The sequence below is a fragment of the Lolium perenne genome, chromosome 3 (assembly GCF_019359855.2).
Source record: "Lolium perenne isolate Kyuss_39 chromosome 3, Kyuss_2.0, whole genome shotgun sequence".
NCBI classification, from domain to species: domain Eukaryota; kingdom Viridiplantae; phylum Streptophyta; class Magnoliopsida; order Poales; family Poaceae; genus Lolium; species Lolium perenne.
In genome coordinates, this window is record NC_067246.2 from 89,393,079 (window position 1) to 89,411,064 (window position 17,986).

The 17,986-nt window shown below is 44.5% G+C and overlaps 1 protein-coding gene and 2 long non-coding RNA genes across 4 annotated transcripts; all 3 read right to left on the minus strand.

Annotated features, from left to right (window-relative positions):
* Positions 1-3,530: 3,530 nt before the first annotated feature.
* On the minus strand, positions 3,531-4,356 carry LOC127314709 (RING-H2 finger protein ATL32-like). The gene has a single exon (XM_051345260.2). It carries the CDS (start codon positions 4,164-4,166, stop codon positions 3,720-3,722), a length of 447 nt encoding a protein of 148 aa, XP_051201220.1. The 5' UTR covers positions 4,167-4,356; the 3' UTR covers positions 3,531-3,719.
* An 837-nt stretch (positions 4,357-5,193) lies between these two features.
* LOC139837546 (uncharacterized) lies at positions 5,194-5,661 on the minus strand. Its single transcript, XR_011754048.1, has 3 exons — positions 5,637-5,661; positions 5,434-5,544; positions 5,194-5,332 (listed from the first exon to the last, which is right to left on the minus strand). It is a non-coding gene; the product is annotated as an uncharacterized lncRNA (long non-coding RNA).
* Positions 5,662-7,088: 1,427 nt separating this feature from the next.
* Positions 7,089-11,479, minus strand: LOC127321441 (uncharacterized). 2 transcript variants are annotated; one of them, XR_011754050.1, is made up of 6 exons: positions 11,105-11,479; positions 10,922-10,991; positions 9,605-9,830; positions 8,054-8,737; positions 7,244-7,470; positions 7,089-7,145 (listed from the first exon to the last, which is right to left on the minus strand). It is a non-coding gene; the product is annotated as an uncharacterized lncRNA (long non-coding RNA). The 2 variants fall into 2 exon arrangements; XR_011754049.1 differs by lacking the exon at positions 11,105-11,479 and having other exon boundaries at positions 10,922-11,009.
* Positions 11,480-17,986: the final 6,507 nt, after the last annotated feature.

Sequence of the window (17,986 nt, forward strand, 5' to 3'; positions counted from 1 at the left end):
TTCGACTCCATAATTGCACCAACATGCATGTCGGATACCTCAGATTTTACTATCAAAAATCTGTAGCCAATACTATGAAATGCATATCCCAGAAGAACACAATCCACGGTTTTTGGTCCAAGCTTGCGCTTCTTGGGTATTGGCACATTTACTTTCGCCAAACTGCCCCAAGTTCGTAGGTAAGAGAGTTTCAACCTTTTCCTTTCCCATTCCTCAAACGGGGTAATGGTTTTGTTCTTTGTGGGGACACGGTTTAGGACATGACATGCAGTCAATATCGCCTCCCCCCACCATGCCTTGGATAGACCCGATGTATCTAACATGGCGTTAACCAAATTAGTTAGAGTACGGTTCTTTCTTTCGGCCACCCCATTTGACTGAGGTGAGTAGGGAGGCGTCCTCTCATGGATAATACCATGTTCCGCACAAAAAGAATCAAACTCGTTGGAAAAATACTCTCCACCACGGTCAGACCTTAGCCGCTTGATCTTTCGATCAAGTTGGTTTTCTGCTTCATCTTTAAAGATTTTGAAGTAATTAAGAGCTTCATCTTTAGATTTCAGGAGGTACACATAACAATATCGAGTAGGGTCATCAATTAAAGTCATGAAGTATATTTTCCCTCCTTTTGTCAATTCACCATTCATTTCACAAAGATCCGAATGTATAAGTTCCAGCGGTGCCAAGTCTCTTGCCTCTGCAGTATTGTGAGACTTACGTGGTTGCTTAGCTTGCACACATACTTGGCACTTGGATTTCTTGACAATAGCAAATTTTGGAATTATATTCATATTCGCTAGCCGCGTCATGCACCCAAAATTAATATGACAAAGTCGTGAATGCCAAATGTCGGACTCACTATCATTGCAAACATGATTAATAATTTGGTTACATATGTCTGACAGAGATAAGCGGAACAAGCCTCCGCACACATAACCCTTTCCAACAAATTGTCCACACTTGGAAATTACAATTTTATTGGACTCAAAAACCAACTTAAAACCATCTCGACATAAAAGCGATCCGCTAACGAGATTCTTATTAATGGAGGGAACGTGCTGCACATTCTTCAGTTGGATGGTCTTTCCCGAAGTAAACTTCAGATCCACCGTACCAACACCACGAACAGAAGCACGTGAGCCGTTTCCCATCAGCACGGAGCAAGTCCTTGCGACATGATAAGAAGAAAACATAGAGACATCAGATCATACATGTGTATTGGCTCCGGTGTCTATCCACCAATCAGGAGAATTACATACTGAAAGGACAGTAGGAGAAATACCGTACCCAACGTCCTTCATCTCAGTATCAACACCAATAACAACATTTGCGGACTTGCCGCTGTTCCCACGCCGATCATGGCGTTCTGGGCAATCAGGAGCCCAATGTCCAGGAGCGCCACAAACATGGCAGTTCCCTTTCTTCTTATAAGGAGTCTTCCTCTTGAAGTTGGTTGAGTTAGAGGCTTTGTTCTTCTCGTCAAACTTGCCTTTTCCATTGTTCTTATTCTTAGACTTGTGAGATTGCAAGTTTTTCTTCTGTACCACATTGGCACTAGAACCTCCCTCAAAACTACGAGCGCGTGTGTCCTTTGCTCTCGCCTTCTCTTCCACATGAAGCGAGCCAATGAGATCCGAAACGGAAAACTCTTGTCTCTTATGTTTCAGAGAAGTAGCAAAGTTCCTCCACGAAGGAGGAAGCTTGGCAATAATGCCACCGGCCACAAATTTGTCCGGTAAGGTACACTTAAACTGCTCGAGTTCTTTGGCAAGTGACTGAATCTCATGAGCCTGCTCAACCACGGAGTGCTCATCAGTCATCCTGTAGTCATAGTATTGCTCCATGACATACAATTCAGTGCCAGCGTCCGAGACCCCAAATTTGGCCTCGAGCGCATCCCACGCATCTTTACCATGGTCGAAAGCCATGTACGGATCAACAATGTTGTCCCCAAGAGTGCAGAACAAGGCCGCCTTAAACATGACATCGACCTTCTCAAACTTTTCCTGCTCCTCAGCAGAGAGAGGCCCCTCAGGTCTAGCATCTGTGGCGCTAAAACAGCCTAGGTTTGTAAACCATAGAACTGCCTTTGTGCGCCACCTCTTGTAATGCATACCATCAAAGAGGGGAGGTCGAGTAGCGGCAGCAACGCTGCTTGAATTGATTTGCCTAAAATTAGGTTTTTGGATTGTTGAATATATAAGCAAAAAATCCATATGAAATAATCCGTACAAATAATTGATAAATCATGACTACGAAAACAACGAGTATACTAATCATGCAGACTAGTAAGATAGATGGACAGATCACATCTAAACAAGATAAACCGATCGCATCTACCACAAAAACTAGAAGAAGGAACTCTAACAGAAACTGAAAGAGAAACGACAAGATCACATACTTCGCAGCAGGGTCGTTGTCGCCCATGTTGAGGTTGTTGAAGAAGTCGCTGAGGTCCGGGAAGAAGTTGTCGGTGTGGAGAAACTCGTCGTCCGATGACGACGTCGTGATGCCAGTAGTCGCGCCGGAGCGCTCCCCAAAAACCTGATTGCCCCTCACCCGTATAGGTTAACGAGAGGCAGGGTTCCGGAGGCCTACTGTCCCGGCAGTCGGTGCACGCCGACGGATGGGATGAGGAAAACGAAGGCGGCGACGCAATGAACAGGAAGAAGATAGTAGCATATGCGTCTCATTCAGACTAGGGTTGGCGTCCGCGCTTATATAGTGCGGTTCGGGAAGGTCGTGGGGCGAAGCCCAGGTCCGAGTCGGCACAGCCACGATCCAGAAAAACCAACTGGAAGGCAAAACGGCTGAGTTACGCGTCCGTTAATGACTCGTAATTGATTACACAATTAATTTCCCAAACATAAAAAAGATAAGCTCGGCTCGGCGACATTCCCGCAACCCGCGGCGCGTCGTGACGAGGCGTGGCGAGGCGGGCGGCGGAGGAGGAGGAGTGCGCGAGGGCTCTCTCTCTTCTCACTCACTTAGTAGGACTAGAACAGCCCACCTTATATACCACTCCAACTCTCTCCCAACTAGCAATGTGGGATTAAACTTTAGCTCCTCACTAGTGCTGCCACTGATTATTGGAATGGGCCATGTGAGTTTCAGAATTTGATAATGGGCCACGGGCCAAAGGCCAAATGCCCAAAATTCCAACAGTACACTTGTACTATGTGTCACTCTTTTGTACTCGACTAGATTTTTTTTTCTTTTTTGTGAATTGTACTCTACTAGATTTAATATATGGGTGTGATTATTTTCCAGTCGACTCGACTCGGAAGGTAACTTATGTTGCAACTCTAGATTGCTTCTTATGTTGCAACTCATAACTAGCACAAATCACGATACAAATCAAATAGTGTAGGATTTGATTGAGCACGAAGTTAGTTCTCAGCTAGCTCAGAACTAGCAAATCCCTAAATTTATACATGCTGAAAACACATGGCGACCGTACATCACATTAGTTCCTTCAAAATAGAACAGAAGAACTGAAATACTGTAGAATAAAACAACCACAAGGCATGTTACGTCAAAAGAAAACACAAGGCATGTCTCCATGAGATATTTTTGGCGTGATTACATTACACTAGATTCAACGAACGAAATCGTCATATGTGGCCATTCCACCACCTGCTCTCAAACTGTGCGTGCACGTACCCAACTCCACTGGTTCGCGCGCGCTCTGCAGTACCGGCGTTGTCGGTCTCCGACTGTCACCTGAACGTTGCCCGGCACACGGGGCACGTCGGCTGCAGGCGCAGCCAGGCGTCGACGCACCGGGCGTGGAAGGCGTGCCGGCAGGAAGGCAGCTCCCGTACCGTCTCCCCCTCCTCGACGGCGCCGAGGCACACCGGGCACTCCGTCGTTGCGACGGCGTCGCCCTCGTCTGCGGCGCGCACGGCCACGAAGCATGGCAGCCTGGCAATGGCCGCACCGTCGAGGCCCGAGGCGCGGCTGTAGCCCGCGATGGCAGCGTCGCTCGCCACCACCGCTTGAAGGCCGCTCAGGCTGGCGGCCATGTGGTTGGCGTATTGCACCACGGCGTACCGGAGGAGGACGGCGGCGAGGGAGATGGCGGCGAGCTCCAGCGCCCACCCGTCGTAGACGCAGATCAGGAACCCTGCCACGGCGACGCCTTCCACCACGCATGCAGTCACCATCGCCGCCGGGCGCCGGCCGGTACGATCAACGCTTCCACCACGCACGCACAGTGGCACTGTAACCACGGGTACAATGCAAGAACACGCGAGCGGCTGACGCCTCTCGCTCCCGCGCGCGCTATGGAGTTTGCAGGAATGTTTCGCTGTGGTGTTATAAAGAAGCAAATTAAGCAGCGAGATAATGGGAGACTTATGCCGAGGTGTCATCGCGTAGCTGTCCCGTTAGGCCGTTCCACTTGGCTAGCGCTAACCTATTCGGTGATGCAACGGCTCTGGACTGTTCTCAGTTAGTGCTCGTCGTTTCTTGGTGACAAAACGGAATGAAGGAAGGTTCTGGGAGCGCAATCATGCCGTCAATTGTCATGCAGCGTGCAAATTGGCGCGCGGTGCGGTGGCCCGTGGGCCGTGGCATCACCATCTGGATAAAATTAGCGGGCGCCGCGCCGCTTTCAGGTAACAGCCGAGTTAATGTAGTACAGACTGGGATATTCGAATAGTGGTCTGTACCACTACGGCACTACCTTACTAGATTTAAATGTGCGCCTTGGCGCACGATCCCGTGAAGCTCATGCCAACATATATTCTATATAACGGCAATAAAAATTGCACGATTCAGTGATCAAAATTAACTGGCTACATGATAATACACTTCTTATGTTCCACCAAACTATATTGCTAAGATGGAATTAGGGTAAATCACACAGAACTACAAACAGAGTAGCAAACTAAATGTACCAAATATGTGAGCAATCTCTTAGACAGATACACAATATAACCATTGTATAGTTCGGGAGTTGTAGCAAAAGAAAACGAATATACCAATATACAAATAGATGCAAAATGCTGAGCTCAGTGGCAGTGTGCAACCAAAATATTGTAAAAGGCATAAGATCTACGCCTTATGTTTTTTTACTATGATGTTCGTGCTCCATCTTTTACACGGACAAACATTATGTCAAACACTTTCTATTTAGCTTAGAGAGTAATGGAGGAAGGAACCAATACGAAATCATTATTTGAGAAGAACTTATATTCAACCAACTATCATCCAGAAGTGGCTTTTGTTACATAAAAGTGGCTTTTATTGTCCTTGCTTTCTCCTTAATCTTTACTTCATATTTGGTTGCCTCACTGAGGACCAAATTTCCAAAGTGATATTTATTGGCCTGCCAAGTGATATCTGTAGATTATGCAAAAGCTTCTAAATTTGTCTTACCATATTGTTTCATAGCTCATGCAGGACCGGATAATGTGTAAAAACAATTACCTCTTCAAACTCAACCGGAGGTGCCAACTGAAGCACACCTTAAGACCCAATCCGAGGCGGCGATTCCTGGAGCAACACTCTCCTGATCAGATGATAACAGTCTTGTCATCCCTATACAAAATGCGAGATTGTATTTAGATTGAACAAAGTAACTCCTCATGTAGATGAACTAACACGTCAAGATCAAATCCGTGAGAACTTACCTAGGTCCAGTTTAATCGAAACAGAACATATAAATGTGATGAATATAGTGCATATGCCTGCAGCAGCCCACAGCCTGAAACAGTGAAAATCAAAGACATAAAATTAGGCAGCATATGATATATTTCTTAAGCAACTGTTTGTGATTTTCTCCAGCTCATCATGTTAGATAGCAATGAAACCCAAGTTAGATTTTTTGGTAAATAAAATAGAAATTCGTAAATCAATAGCGAATTTGTTTCTCTAGCTCATCAAGTTAGACAGCAACGGAAATCAAAAGGAAAAAAAAAAACTCCGCTTCAGTTAAGATATAAAAACTAACTAATTGGAGGAACTCATATGACCTTTGAGGCATCTTAGCTAGTCCCTGTACAGTGAAGCAGAAAAATAATCCTTGCCCTATAAAACACTTATTATATCTGAAACCGAAAGAAAACCTCAATATCGCATATCGATTATATGCTTGTTATCTAAGGAATGCATGAAGATGGATTGGTAAGCAGGTTTCAGCCATGAAAATCAACGGAAGGTTTAGTAAGCAGGTTGGAAAAACTACCTAAGATGTAATTGTAATGCAATTTGCCATTGTAATCGAGAAATAGCATTGCACATCTTCAAATTCAGGTTCTGCACCCGCTATCCAAGCTCATCTTCAAATTTAGAATTAACCTATTCCCTTTTCTCCAGGTCTTCGGCATAAAAACAAGGTGATTTGAGCCATCTAAAGTGCCAACCTAAGGTCCCCTCCAGGCTGCAATGAAGGGCAGGTAGATGGCTAATTATCTACACGATGTGCATGAAACCAATTAAGACAACCATATTTAGGAGAAAATAAAACCCGCTTCTCATGTTTTGATCTTACTGCGTATTCAATGAAACGGCGTTGATAAAGTAAAATCCACCGAGACAAATAACAAGACATTACAAATCTTAAGACCATTCTAAATTTAGATATAAGATCAAGGGATTCCATCAAGAACAGCTAACAATTGACAATTGCAGTTCTAGTCTATATAAATGAGGTCATCTTCTATTTAGCAGCATAATATATATGTCTAAGAAGCTAAAGCTTCATCCTGGATATGACAGGCTATGGCATATACACAACTTTTGAACCACCCCTTGCCAAAAGAATGGCACATAAATCCTAGACAAAAGTCAAAATCTTAACACGGTCATGGGCTTCAAATCTGAGACATTACTTGATGAGTTGATGTGTTTCTCGGAAAATCCCACGCAAATATATTTCTCCATGAATTACTCATATAACTTATCAGTGGCAGCTTACACATGCAAGTACCATGACCGAGAGAGTCAATTTATTAAACAGTCAAGTCACGTAATTGAGTGCAACAGTATATTTCACATGCAACTATGCAAGTCGGGAAAACAAAAATATTTAGAAGTCAATCAAAGCATAAACATTTCCAAAATAAAGCGTTTTGATGTTATACCTATTGATCTTTGTCTGAAAATTTGCCACAGTTGCCGCAACTTTCTATGATAGCGGCCTTGCCAATAAACGATTTACAGAAAACTTCGGTCAGCATAAAAACACATGATGGATACCTATACATCTGAGAATGTTCCCTCTAAGAATAGAATCTACCTTTTATCATTAGGCAGGTCAGGTGGTGGGTTCAAATCCCTATCTGAACCAACCTCTTCAGACCCAATTTGAGGAGGCAACTCCAAAACAGGGCTCTCTTGACAGATAAAACACTACCCTCTTTGACAACACTATACAAACAACATCGGACATTTATACCAACAAATCAAAGGGGCCGAGAACGAAAAATTCCTCGTCATTCCTCTTCAGTTCACAGATACTCCAGCCTGCAGGGAGAAAACTTCATGTTACAAGGGGTCGAGAACGAAAAATCAACACAATTTTCCCATTTGGCACAACACTTACAAGTACGGTAAGCCTAACAGGACGCTGGTGTTACAAGAAAAGGACTATGGAGCATATATGCGTTAAGGAATGTGTAACTGCAGCTCATAAGAAGTATTTCACCCTGTTATCTCTTCTCATGGCACAATAGACAGCCTGGGCCTCATCATCTATTTTAGAACAGAGGTAGTACAATATATACTCCTACCTGCTCACCAGAAACCACACGAATTGGTTCGATCTTTATAGAAAAGTATTTTCCGCTCGAAGATATTTTCTGAGTTACTTGGTTATGTACAAACCAAGTTGATCCATATTAAGAGAAGGAAAAAACAGCAAAAGATATATCCAATATACTTAAGCGTTGACGCCATCTAAGCAATAAAGTTTGCCAACCCCTAAAGTATGCTACGAATTTTACTCCACCGTAAGAGAAACTTATGAATCTAGATCAGTGCATAATATTTTCATTGTGAATAATCATTACTTTTAGTTGACAAATTTCTTCAACAAATGCAGGCCAACCTTGGGAATTGGCTCTTGAAGAACTGATTCAACAACATCAACCATTGGGTGAGAAAATTCTTCACGTCCAATACCAATTGCTGTAAATCCTCTGTCCGTTGGGATACGAATTCACCTGTGAAATAGAAGTAGGGTATTATGGATGCCTAAAGTAAGATCCAAAATGTTCGGTCTTTCATGGTTCCTTAAAAATTAGTTGGAAAACTGAAAGACCAAAGAATGCTCCTACATAATTATCATTGCTATGGCTTCCAAAATATACAATGTAACTAAACCCAGAGCAAACCTAGAGTGAAAAGGTCAAAAACACAACAGCGAACGCATGCAAGAGTGGACAACAATGTATATAGATGTCAAAGTGAGACAACTAAGAATGAAGTTCATGGCTAAGGAGCACAAAGGAATAACCAGCAGCAAAAAACATAGAAGCTGCACTGTTCCTTCGAAGTGGGGTTGTGCTCCATTCAAAATTTTCAAAGCCTCCTATCGCTGCACAGACAAAGAGCAAACCTAGCCAAGTTTTTTGAGTCAGCGAGTCAAGTCGAGTCGCCAACCTACTGGCTCGGTGACAAGTCGAAGAAAGCTGTTGTATAGTCTCCAAATGTCAACGTTTAGTCGTGAGTCCCTAATTTGTACAGCCAAGCATGAGACATATGATTTTTAAATCCCATGACTCCATCACACCTGATAAATTTGAAATGAAACAAAAGGTAATCAGCTAATACTACCGAGCAGAGTATCATAGCAAAGCAGTACAATTTTAAAAATGTAACTCTGCATATTCCAACCCACGGAAAAGCATCGACACATATTGTTCATAGACAGCTTAAGCTCACATTAGCATTAAATTAGTTTATAATGCACATTGTGTTCCTTCTTATTAACACAAATACATTGCCTAGGTCACATTTCAAAAGAGAACCCACGGAAAAGCATCGACACATATTGTTCATAGACAGCTTAAGCTCACATTAGCATTAAATTAGTTTATAATGCACATTGTGTTCCTTCTTATTAACACAAATACATTGCCTAGGTCACATTTCAAAAGAGAAGTAAAAGAAAATTCCAATCAACAGGACAACATCATGGGAATATTATTACTCGCCATCTAAATTAGTCACTTCTAATGCCGAGCCACTTGCAAGAATAACGGTCATAAGATAACTGCATGGTAATCTTGCTAAACAAACTAAAAAGTAACATATGATTAAGAAGCTGGACCGCCAAAATATTATGTGCAACTCAGTAAACTGCACCCATTGAGTTTAAATAATATCCTCATTGTATAAGAACTGCATGATAATTCTTTCACTACAACCCAATCAAGTAAGAAATAGGGATCCGGAGAAGGGGACCATGTTACTTATCGGGATTCAATTGAAAAAAAAGAGAATAGGGAAAGTGGGCATGCAGTTGGTAAAATGGTAGGAGCCCAGGACAAGTATAATTATTCAAGTTTATGTCTAATCCACTAATCTGTGCACCATACAAGGCTAAGCTGCACTTTTTTGAACCTACGGAAAAAAAAGAGAAAAATCTTCAGCATACATGCTCAATCAGGCCCATTTGAATTGCAGTGCCAAAAACTTCCTCTTCAGGTCCCGAGACACAGCATTCACAGTTTTAGAAGTGGACATTCTTCAAGGTGAAAGAGAAGAAGCAAGGAAAGTTGGAAAGGGACCTGAGTACGGACAACATCAGTAACCATGTATGAGGCATATAACCAGAATCACCAAACTGAATAATCTGGACGTATATCCTAGTATGACTTTTCCTGTTGATCAAGAATACATCAATATAGCAAAGAATTATAGAGAAACAAAAAACATATTCACCAAGCAATGTAAGGAATAAAAGGAGTTCACAAAAGCTAAGTCGACCAAAAAATGTTATTCGTCTCAGCTCATTTATTTATTCACATTATAATATCTGGCAAAAAAAACAGAGCATACACAATTTAGAAAACTCAATAGTATGATGCAACAAAGACATGGTTCTCCAAGCAAACGTTCTTCGGAGAAATTGTGAACCATACACTTGAGTGTCAAAATGGCAAACAGTTTAGAAGAGTTAAATTAAACGATTGAACTGCACCGTATACTCTATAGGAAACATTATCTTAAAGTGAAGATGAAAAATGAGGGGTGTGGTGCAGATTGATGAAAAATGTCAGGAACTTATGATGCCCCAATCTCAGAGTAACCAGAGTGGAAGGCAAAACAAAATCAGTTCCAATAGTCTGTTGCGCAATACTGTGAGGTGGAACGACTCACTGCAAAAAGAAGAAATATATTTGAAGGGAATTAAGTATAGAGCCTACATGACTGAATAACCATCAAGAAAAAGGAAGCAGGAGCTCACGTCCACCTTGGAACTGATCGCCACCATCCATCAACAATTGAAAAGACCCAGGAAAAATTAACGCACATAGGCACCCAAGCATGTGTATAAATAATCTGCAGAGGAAGGCGGCCAGGAAATAAATCGAGGAACTTATATAACACCTACTCTACAGAACTAATCAAGAAAAGTATGAACTATGAAACAAAATAGGGAGGTGTTGAAGCATGGTCTAGCCTGCCTACATGACTGTTGTCAAATTAAACATGGTCGCTTATGCAGGATCATACATAGGAAGCCGCGGTTATATATCCCATGAAAACAATCTCAAATCCAAGCAACATATATATCAAATAGGACAAGAAAATTTTCCATTATCGACCACATAAATTCATGTCCCGGTGTTTCTTCACCTGAACAGTGCAAGATATAGAGAAATGAACAGAAAAGTGCATTGATCATATCAATGTTGCCGAAAGATTTTAAAAACTTGCACCAGTAGAATAAGTAAAAGATGATAGAGACCTTTACATGTATAGAGCAAGTTCTGCAACATGCCTTCTCAACGGTAGTGGCCACCCAATAATTCACCTTGCTTTGGAAGTAAAGTGCAGGAGATCATGCACATGAAATGCATCACAACATCAACCCCCACACAAAATTCCAAATATACATCGCTATTTAAACCATGAGCTACAGGCGCCATACCTTTCAGTCGATGGTATGTGGCAATGTGCATCTACACTTCAACTTGCAGGGTGTTATATCCGGGAAGATGTGCTGCAAGCTGAACTCAATGTGCCGCTATCATTGTTGCCACACATCTGGTCTCACTGCCTCCTGCAACCCACTACCACCACCGAACCTGGACCGGCACAGTATGGTCAGCACAACATGGAAAAAACCTTCAGGTGGTGGAGAAGGGAGAATCAGCGGCATCTAACCTAACCTTGAAGTCCTCGTCCAGTTGTGCCAGCAAGAGGTGGAGCACATCACCAGCACATCCGGCTTACATGGATGGAGCCTGGAGGAATGTCTTCTCCCAATCTGCTGTCACCGCTACTGTCTCAAACTGTGCATCAACTGGGGCTGGCAAGGTTGCAGGACTGATTGCCGAGAGGACACTGGGAGCACATAAAAAATGCTTTAGTGAAATACATGTTTGGAAAAAGCACAAACCATCTGGTATTTATTTCTTTTCTATCGTACTCCTCCGTTCCTTTTTAATTGACTCAAATTTAGTACAAAGTTGTACTAAATTTGAGTCAATTAAAAGAGACCGGAGGGAGTACATTACAGTGCACATTTTTTAGTAGATACACCACAAAAGGAGCATGAGTATTGTTCCAGATTGTCATCAAACAAAAACACTACAAAAAAATCTCGGCAGCTAATCCTGCAACCTTGCAATTTTAGGCCCTCCTAGTTGGGAAGTCATATTTGGCGGGGAATAGGGGCGTAATTAGATGGTGGCAATGTAAAGCACGCAGCGGCATGGGAAGATCCATCATCTCCATGGTTGTTTGACCTTTCCCTTTATCAAAGGCTGCTGCTAGAGAGAGAGAGAGAGAGAGAGAGAGAGAGAGATGCACCTGCAATCGAGCTTACACGCTACCTGCTCCTACTCCATCGCCCCGGAGATGGGTGTTGTGACTCCACCGCCTCGGATCTGGGCGGATCCGTTGGCCCGCAGCTCTGACTCGAGGAGCATGGCGGGATCTTCCGATTGGAGGAGACGAAGCTCATCCAGCTTCTGAACCTTACACAGAGGAGATGGGGAGGCGACCTGCAGTGGCGGCGGCAGTGGTGCGAGCGACTGGTAATCCTCGCGACCATGGGTAGCCGCGCCTGCCTCGCTTCGATGTCTTCTGCGGAGTTGGCCATCCGATTTTGGCGGTGTGAGAAGGACGTGACAGAGGGGGAGCGGAGGAGCTCGAGCGGGAGGACGCGGCCGCCGCTGATTTGCTGGAGATGGAGTGGAGGGGGTTGGGGAGGAGCAGCACGGGAGGGGATTGGAGGAGAAAGAGACTTGGAGCAGCGTGAGAAGGACGGGACGGAGGGGCACGGAGGAGCTTGAGCGGGCTGATGCCGCCGCCGCCTCGCCGGAGTTGGAGTAGAGGGGGTTGGGGAGGATCAGCACGGGATGGGATTGGAGGAGAGACGCAGAGCGGGGCAGGCCATTGGTCTAGGGTTTCACTGAATCTACCCCCTGGGTGGAGATCTTTTCCACACCCGACGTCAAGCCCGACCGAACGAGATCCCACCCACAGTCACCGACAAGCGGGCCCGGCCAACGGTGGTACCCACGCGCAGAGACAGGCGGGTAACTCACGGCCGTTGCATGGGGTCAGCTAGCGAGAGGACCAATCAGAGCGCTCGCTTTTTACCTAGAATAAACGGACCAGATTGGCCAGGATGTGAAGATCCGACAGCTCACATGCGAGGAGCGCTGTGAGGCCCCCTATGGGGGGCATCAATTATACCTTTAGATTCTTCGGTACAAGTGCCGGTACTTGCAACGTGGGGTATTGTTAGCTGTGATGAACTAATGACCTCTCTCTCAGCTACTCCCTTCGCTTCAAACGTAATCGAAGTTTTAGTTTTGTCCTATGTAAGTTTAACCATGTTGTGCGGGAGGATGATGGCGGCGGCGGGGCGTCCGTTCGCGGCGGCTCGGAGGCGTGGCTGCGGCGGTAGATCTTGAGGGTGCGCCTCAGAACGACGTGTGTGTGGCCATGGCGCTGGTCAAGCAACGATGACCTCATCCACCTCTGGTTGTCTTCATCATCGGTGCACAGAGGTCTGGCCGGTGGTGGTGCTGCCTCGCGGCGGCTTCCCAGCGGCGGATCACTTGGCCCGTGGGGTGCGGCCGATCGCTTGGCCCGTGGGGTGTGGCGGTCCACGGTGAGGACGAGACGGTGGCTAGCTGCTGAAACGGGTAAGGATGCCACCATCGACGGCGGCGTTTGTGGATGTCGTATTCCTCGTTGGAGGCGATGGTGGGGGCGTCTCTCACTCCTATGTTCCCTGGGGAAACCTCAGATCTGGGGAGGCCACAATTGACAGCGGCTCCTGTGGGCGTCGTATTCCTCGTTGGAGGCGTTATGGAGGCATCCTGGATCGGATGATAGTGATGTCTATGTCCACACACGGAGGCTGGACGGATGTGTGGACGTCTTGGTGGCTAGGCGTCGGTCTCCATGTGTTTCTCACGTGGAGACCAAGATGGAGTGGCGTGTCATCTACTATCTCCAACGAAAAGTCTCAATGGCATGGTGCAGCGAGGTCTCGACGGCTGGCGTGTGACGATGGACGCGCGAAGTGAGGTGGCGTTGTCTGGCGTTGTCGGCAGGAACGACGAAGTTTATGTGGATTTTAACCCTAAAGATTGCTCAACTGTTCGATGGAGGTGACGGTTTCTCTAGCGTGTGTAAGAGGTACTCGCTAAGAGTTTGCTATACCGGATGAGCGCTCCTGTTTCTCTTAGAGGGTGTCTCCGAGCATGTAATGTTTTTAGTTCCTAGTTGATGAGGAGTTTCCGTGTTTGCACGGCACAAGGCCATGTTGGCATAACTTTCACTCATTCTTGGGTATATAGGTGTTATGTGGTGGCTTCAAATTTTTTGATGTACGATTTTTATCAAACCTTTGTTTAATAATATAATAAATAGGGTCGTGTGCACATGTCGATGCAGAGGTTGGAGCATAGCCTCCATCTCGGTAGATCAACATTTCTTTAAGGTTTACCCTCACGTGACATGATTACTTAGTTATGTTTAGTTGACTAGGGTCACACAACCATGTGTAAAGTGTTTTATTCACAAGCAATCAATCAAAATAGAGGAAAGGCAAATGAAATCCAACAACTCTAAACGCGCTTAAAAAGTTCAACATTTTCAACTTTATTGAATTGAACATCCAGGCTACAAAAATATGAGATGTGACAGTGCTCCTCATGGGAGCTTCTAAACGGTATTCATTGAGACCCCATTAATTTTGGAGAAGGCCTTCGACAAGGTGACCATCTCTTAATTCTTTTTTTTACCTTGCCACTCGCCATCTACAACAAATTCTTAACATAGCTACTGCTCAAGGTCATCTACACCGTTTCCCAGGTCGTGGTTCAACATACAAACCTCTCTAAAAATTACCGTACCTTTGGCGGAAAAAAAACACAAACCCATCTAGGGTTCCGTCCTCCTCGCCGGCGATACCGCCGCTCCGCTCCGCCTCCAGTGGCCTTGGGGCCTTGGGGGTGTGGCGGACCACGGTTCCTCGCCGGCGGGGAGTTTTCGTTCTTAATTTAGTTTGCTTTTCGGTCTCTTTTTTGGGATGGTCAGGCGGCGGCTACATCCTGAAGTTAGAATAAGGTCCTCCCCGCCCTATCCTCGCTCCGGTGGGGCATCTAGCGCTGACGGAGGGCGTGTGGAGTTGTGTGCCCGTCGGATCTCCTGGGATATGGTCGGTTTTCGTCTTTGTTGGTGTGGTTTCATGTCAGTCTCTTCCGATCTACGGTTGTCATCATTGGCGATGGTTGCTGCTCTGGTGCGCTGGTTCTTTGGGACCTTAGCACGACGACTTCCCGTCTGTCTACTACAACAAGCTCTACTACGACAAGCTTTGCCTGACTCCGGCGATGGAGGGGCGAGGACAGCGGCGCGCCTTCGGCTCGTGCTAGTGTTTGTAGTCGTCGCTAGGTGGTTCGAGTACCAATTTATAATTTTCTTTACGTTTTGGATTATTTGTACTACTGTTGATGATTATTAATAGATCGGTGGATTTCTCGCAAAAAGAACATGCAAACCTCTCTTTGTGCATATAATACCACAATATTCATGCAAGAAATTAAAGAATACATGTAATGCATCACCAACATTCTTTCAAAGTATGGACAAGTCACCAATCTTGTTACAAATCTTTAGAAAAGTCTTGTAGTCCCTATTCTTTGGGAGAGTAAATTGATCTTGTGAACACTTTGCAAAGCTTCCATGTGGTCCACCCTCCTGTCACATATCTAGGCCTACCACTTGCGGCGCATAGATTAAATCTGGTCCACTTTCAACCTCTCGGGTATAAAAATGATGATACTTGTCGCGGGTTGAGCGAAATATGACTACCACACGGACAAATGCCCTTGTCAAACCGGTCCTTACATCTCAAGCTATATACCTCATCGTTCCTTTAGTTACACTTCAAGGTTCTATGAATTTCATCCATAAAACCTAGATAGTATTTCTTTGGGATGATTTGGAGCATGTTTCGAGATGGAAATGCAAGTTCAATTGGAAAACGGGTTTTCTTCCAACATCACTAGGGGAGATACTTTGGTTGTTTTGTCCCGAGCAAGATATGGCTTTTATCTCCATGATTTGCACCATAGGACATGAACATTTTCTACACGGTGTTGATGATTTATATTGGAGATGGAGAGACGTCTAGCTTTTGGAATGCACCATGGCTTCATGGGTTAAAGCCTGAAGACATTCCTCCAAACATCTACTCCATGTTAGGTCCCAAAAGTTCAATGCCTTCAACGCCTTAACTAACAACATTTGATTTCCTACGTGCTCGGCTATCCACATTTGATTTTGTTCGTCTTCTTGTCAAACTACAAGATATTGTCCTTACTCCAGGTACTTGAGATGAGATCACTTGTAAAATCACCAATGATGGTAAATACTCTTCCTCCTCAGCCTACAAGATGCAATTTGTCGGGCTTACAGAATTACAAATGAATAATATGGGGACTAGAGAGATTGGGACCCACCAAATCAAAAGGTGGAAGACGCCTACTACGGTACACCCCCTAGTGGGTGGCTTCTCCAACATCAAAGCAAACCAATGCTAACTGGAGTCCACCATGAAAACCAGATGAAAATAAACAGTGAAGGTGCCATTGAATTGGCCATGGGAGTTGCTGGTGTGGTCTGATTGTGCGTGACCATGATGGAAGATTTCAAGTTGCGGCCTGCGGAAGGTATGATGATAATATAACATGCATATTCACCATTTGAGCTCCTGGCAAGCAGATAGGTCATGTTGATCGCCCATAACAAAGGCTTTCAGTCAGTTGTTCGTCTTTGGTTGGATATGCAGAAGGAACCATCAATTGATGCCCAACTAATCTGTGAGTTGCATCTGAGTTAGAAGTCTTTGTTCGAGTGTTTGGAGCTTCTCTTCTCAAATGAAGCAGCATATAGATGCACAAGTCTTTCGTTCAAGTATTTTGTCTGCTTTTTTCAGAATTTCGTGTAATCCATGTTTTTCATGTCTCACGTTGTGGGCACTTGTTTGGTCTATGGAATAAAAGCATTGACCTTGACTTCAGAAAGAAGTTACATTATTTGCAACAGATATTACCAAAGTTGGCCGTTCCAATTTGTTAGCAATGTCCCCAATGTCCTTTTGTTGCAAGAAACATCCCAGCTAAATTTGAGAGTGGTATTTTCGCACATGGGAGCACACTACTAGAAGAAAGGCTAGCCGTACAAAACTACAAACTACTATTGACGCACCCCTAAGTGGTAAGGTTGTAGTGGCGCACCGGCCCAGTAGTGCGCCACCACTACATATTTTCCATGGTCCACCCTCTTCCCAAGATTACCAATGGCGCAACCCATACTAGTGTGCCACTGCTATATCACATAGCAAGCTTGGGGAGGGGTGGGCCATGGCCTTCTACCGATAGGCAGCTTACCAGTGGAGCACTGCTACATGGTGCGCCACTACTAACAGTGGCCACCTTGTAGTAGTGCACCACTGGTAAATTATGCACTTGTGGTGGGTTAAGGAAGGGGCTGGTGCCAGGTTAGCAGTGGCGCCACTGTTAATATTTTTTTCGACCAACAAAGTATAAGACATGCTATTTAGTTGATACTACTTGGTTCGTATTCGAGTTCGCTCTTATTCGTTGCAAAGACCTATGATTATACCTAGCACCATCTCCTTTTACTTTGTGTGTGTCTCTAAAATTTGATACTGATACTAATGTTTCATTGGCTTTTGCATATATAGAGAAATGTCGCAGTATGCGTGTACAAGGGTAAGATTTCCGGAGTCTACGATGACTGGGAGGAGTGTCGGAGACAGATTCACCATATTAGCGTTAATAGTTACAAATGGTACACCACTAGAACGGAGGCTGAAGACAGATATGTGCGCTATCTAGTGGGAGAGAGAAGGGAGCGGAGAAGGAACCAAATGAAGACCACTTTTATCGCGATGATTCTCATCCTGACTACAGCTCTCCTATGTGATAGTAGTTTAGATGATCGACTTTGTAACGTGACGACAACTCGGTTACTCGATCTCGAGACCGTAACTTTTCTATTATTGAAATTTGTGATCGCTACTTCGAATTTAGAGGCTAATGTGAAGAACTATGATGATTGAGATCGTGCTATTACTGCTTTGCTATTGATACAATCAATTTTGTCTATGCATACTGTATTGCAATTTAGATATGTTGTGTTGTATTGTGTAACCTATTCAAATACCAGAAAAACCAATTAAATTTAAATATTCAAATTATTAGCAGTGGCGCACCCCAAAAGCTATGAGTGGCGCACCCCAGTTGCGCACTCCTAAAGG

What these genes read in the sequence shown, in the direction of transcription:
- LOC127314709 (XM_051345260.2), bottom strand. Translation starts at nt 4,166, where the DNA reads ATGGTGACTGCATGCGTGGTGGAAGGCGTCGCCGTGGCAGGGTTCCTG.